This window comes from Lipotes vexillifer, unplaced genomic scaffold (genome assembly GCF_000442215.2).
Source record: "Lipotes vexillifer unplaced genomic scaffold, Lipotes_vexillifer_v1.1 scaffold23, whole genome shotgun sequence".
In the NCBI taxonomy this organism is placed as follows: domain Eukaryota; kingdom Metazoa; phylum Chordata; class Mammalia; order Artiodactyla; family Lipotidae; genus Lipotes; species Lipotes vexillifer.
The window spans coordinates 2,647,443-2,651,727 of record NW_006796283.1 but is presented as its reverse complement, the minus strand read 5'-3'; the positions used below and the strand labels follow the sequence as shown (position 1 = coordinate 2,651,727).

General features: G+C 56.0%; 1 protein-coding gene across 1 annotated transcript in view; it reads left to right on the top strand.

The window, feature by feature from the left end:
• Positions 1 to 3,809: 3,809 nt before the first annotated feature.
• SLC7A5 (solute carrier family 7 member 5) overlaps positions 3,810 to 4,285 on the top strand; it is a 30,755-nt gene continuing 30,279 nt past the window's right edge. The window contains exon 1 of the mRNA XM_007468468.1: positions 3,810 to 4,283. Within this exon, the coding sequence (XP_007468530.1) occupies positions 3,810 to 4,283 (474 nt within the window). The remainder of the gene's footprint in view (positions 4,284 to 4,285) is intronic.

Sequence of the window (4,285 nt, the reverse complement as noted above, 5' to 3'; positions counted from 1 at the left end):
GGAGCGGCTGGGCCCGTGAGCCATGGCCGCTGAGCCTGTGCGTCCGGAGCCTGTGCTCCGCAACGGGAGAGGCCACAATAGTGAGAGGCCCGCGTACCGCAAAAAAAAAAAGGAGGGCCAGGACGTAATAGGACTATACATACTCCAGGCCATCACCCTTGGATTCTTCGGAGGGTTCAAAACCACAAACCTTGAGCGGTAAGAAGGCCGAGATTGCAACAGCATGCAAAGAACTGTCTTGTTTACCCACTTCCCAACTTTCTGCCTCTTCACCAGTGAGACAGAAGGATGACACAGGTCAACCTAGTCAAAGGGGGCAGGGTGCTCACTCTCTACTCTGGCGCTGCCTGAGAGGTTGTACACGCCTCGTCTCACTTAAACCTCAAACAGTGTGGTACTATTTCTCGCCCCCGTCTGCAGATGTGGAAGCCAAGGCTTGGGTTGACCCCACCAGAGCTTCCTTCTGGAGCCTGGGCCACCAGCCCCTCTGCGTGCATGAGAGTCAGTGCAGTTCCGCACTGGCTGCCGTTACCATTTTGGTGTAAATGTCTTCGATTTTCCAGCCATTTTATAGACACTATTACTACTACTCGGGGCTGCTATTTATCAAGTTGTTTTTTGGGGGGGTAGACACTGATCTGAGTGCTTTACATATATCAGTTCATTTGTAGTAGGTACTATTATTCCCATTTTATAGAAAGTGAAACTGAGGCCCAGAGCGGCATAGGGTTTGCCCAAGTTCCTTCAGCTGGTATGCAGCGGGGCCCAGGTGGGAACTCAGGCAGTCTGACTCTCAAGCCCATGGTTTATACTGCTGCCATGAAATCCCCCTCCCATCTCCTTTCCCCCAGTTTTACTGACGTATAACCTTGTGTTAGTTTTAGATGTATGACATAATGATTTGATATTTGTTTATATTGCAACATAAGGTCTTGCCTTATATCTGGGAGTTTGTACCTTTTGTCCACCTTCACCCATTTCCCCAACCCCCTACCCGTTTTCTGCAGCCCACGTTTTTCCATCAAGAATCCGAAAAAATCACTGAAGGTTTGGAGGTAACAGAACAGAGTTCAGAGAACGTGCAGAAAAAGCTTCAAGGCAGCTCCTACATTGGCCCAACATCCACCCTATCTTCCTGTGATGGGCTTCTCTCTCTCAGGATTGGAACCAGAGCCACTGAGCCTCCAAACAGGAGAAAGGCGCTCCCCCAAAGGGGTCATAAATGACACAACTTTTAAGAAATTACTGGTTAGCACTGGAAAGAGTAAGGCAGAGTGAGCGGATTGAACCTGCCTCGGACAAATAGCTCCTTTGTCATTCTACCACTAGATGGTGCTCTTAGCTAAGATTTTAGAGAGATTTCCAGTAAGGCGTTTTACGGCTTCGGTTAACTTGTATCAGGGAATTCTGAGATATACACATACGTGTACATATACACACATGTATAAGTATGTATATGTGTATATATATATATATATATATATATATATTTCAAAGCAAGTTTGCCCTTGGAAATCTAGTACGGTATCATATGAAAACCAAGCAGAAACTGACAGTGGTGGTGTATCTGCTGTGGGATGGTAGAGACACTCCTGCGGTGTTGTCACCTTCCAGCTATTAAGTCTCCTGCAGCTTCCCAGGAGCCCCCATGGGAGGCCCCAACAGTCCACGTGCATGTTCCGCTCCTTCTGCCTCCCTTGTTAATTCTCACTCTAGGAAAGCTGGACTGGAGTGTCCTGGTTCCTTCCGACCGGCTCTCTGGCCCCTTAGGGCCCTTGGCTTATCACAGTTGTTCATTTTACACTCTCGTGTGCAATTATTGATTGCTTCTCTGTGTCTGGAGGAGGTACTCACTGCCACTTGCCTGGAGCCCGGTGCAGTGGCCGGCACCTGCAGGTGTCAGATGTGGGAATACAGGGTGGAGGTGCTTGGGACCTCTCCTTAGAGCATTGCCAAATAACTGCCATCCTCGTGAAAGCAAAATACATCCTAAGATGTATTTAGTGGTAAATAAACCACAAGAAGAGGGGTGGCAGAACAACCAGAAGTACACCATGGAGGTTCAGGGTCCTGGTCAGACAAGTTCCATTGCTCTGCTAAGCCTCAGTTTCCTCGTGCAACGGCACCTCCTCTATTAGACAAGGCTTTGCATGCCGAGGGCTCAGCACAGCACCTGATAAAGGCTCAGGAAGTTTGCTCAGCCCTTGGTCATCTGGTCTCTGCCAAGCAGCACCCTTGGAAAGGACAGTGGGAAGAAAAGGAGCGGAGAGATTATTTCTGATTCCCCCTAAGCCACCAACTTAGGCATCTTGAAAGCTAATATTTGTGTTGTGTGACCTTCCAGCTGCCAAGATTTCATTTGGTTGAAGCACTGCAGATGAAGGGCTGGCCTCTTAAGGGGGGGTTGAGTGGGGGGGTCGTGGAAGGTCCAAATGACATGCCTTGGCTACACTCACCTGCGATGGGATTCTAAATTCTTTCCCTGTGTACATGTCAGTTTAATCGGGTAGTATTCCTTTTTGTTTTTTGTTTTTTGCGGTACGCGGGCCTCTCACTGCTGTGGCCTCTCCCGTTGCGGAGCACAGGCTCCGGACGCACAGGCTCAGCGGCCATGGCTCACGGGCCCAGCCGCTCCGCGGCACGTGGGATCTTCCCGGACCGGGGCACGAACCCGTGTCCCCTGCATCGGCAGGCGGACTCTCAACCACTGCGCCACCTGGGAAGCCCATCAGGTAGTGTTTCTGATTCTTTCCTGCTTCCAGGCCTGGGGTGACTGGTCATCCTGCATTCCCCATTCTGACCCCTAGTTACCTGGCTGCCCCTCCTATCCAGGAGCCTCTGGAGTTCTTTAAGTCTAAAGCCCCTTCACCCTGCAGCCTGCCTTTGGATTTTCCAGGTAGATTTGGGGGAGGGAGCCCCCATTTTGTCAATTTAACTGACTTTCTGCAGATTCCTGGTTTCCCAGAGTCTGTGTCGCTACCTCTCAAATCTGTGAGCCCCTGAATGCTGCTCTTTGGCAAGGAGGTTCCCCTTGGGATAAAATGAGAATTTCTGAGCCCAGGAATGAGTTCAGATGTGGCCTCAGCGCTTCCCTCTTCTCTGAGATCGCACTCATTCAGCCTGGGATTCAGGACCTCAGGCTCTCTAGCTCCCCCCCGAGGAGAGGTGGTTCTGATCATCTTAACGCTTCTCAAGTCCCCAGGGTGAGCAGACCACGAGGGCTCCTACCACCTCGGGGCTGGGCGCCCGCCAGCGGAACAAGCATGCCTTCTTTGAGCCGCAAAGGCGTCCCAAATCCCATCCATCCTGTGCTGTGGCCCCAGGTCGGCCCTGCTGCACCGCCCGCTCCCACACGAGCAGCGGGGTCCCCAGTGCGCGGGAGGGGCCACCGCGGGAGAGGGGGCGGGGGCGACAAGGGAGCTAGCTAGGAGGGCAAGGAGCCCAGCGTTCCACGTGCGCGGGGCGGAGCCGGGATCCCCGGAACCACGTGGGGCCCGGACCGCCCGCCATGCTCCGCGGGACACCGCGAGCTCCACGTGCGCGGGGCGGGGCCGGCCGGTGCTTCTCAACAGAGGCGGGTACCGAACCCCAGCCAGGCGAGTAAACGGCGGCGGGCAGGGCAGGGCAGGGCGGGCGGCGCGGGCAGAGGGCGGGGCCTGGCGGGCGGGGCCGGCGGCGGCGTATAAAAAGCGCAGCGCGGAGCCGGTTAACGTAGCGGCCACGCCGGCAAAGCGGCTTCTGTCCGTTGGGAGGCGAGCGCCCCGTGTCCGGCCCTGTCCGGCCCAGTCCTGCGCGGCCGGCGCGGCAGCATGGCGGGCTCGGGCCCGAAGCGGCGCGCGGCTGCGGCCCCCGCGGCGGCCGAGGAGGAGGAGCGGCAGGCGCGGGAGCGGATGCTGGCGGCGCAGCGCGCGGATTGCGCGGAGGGCGAGGGTGTGACCCTGAAGCGCAACATCACGCTGCTCAATGGCGTGGCCATCATCGTGGGCACCATCATCGGCTCGGGCATCTTCGTGACGCCCACCGGCGTGCTCAAGGAGGCGGGCTCGCCGGGGCTGGCGCTGGTGGTTTGGGCCGTGTGCGGCGTGTTCTCCATCGTGGGCGCGCTTTGCTACGCAGAGCTCGGCACCACCATCACCAAGTCGGGCGGCGACTACGCCTACATGCTCGAGGTCTACGGCTCGCTGCCCGCCTTTCTCAAGCTCTGGATCGAGCTGCTCATCATCCGGCCCTCCTCGCAGTACATCGTGGCGCTCGTCTTCGCCACGTACTTGCTCAAGCCGCTCTT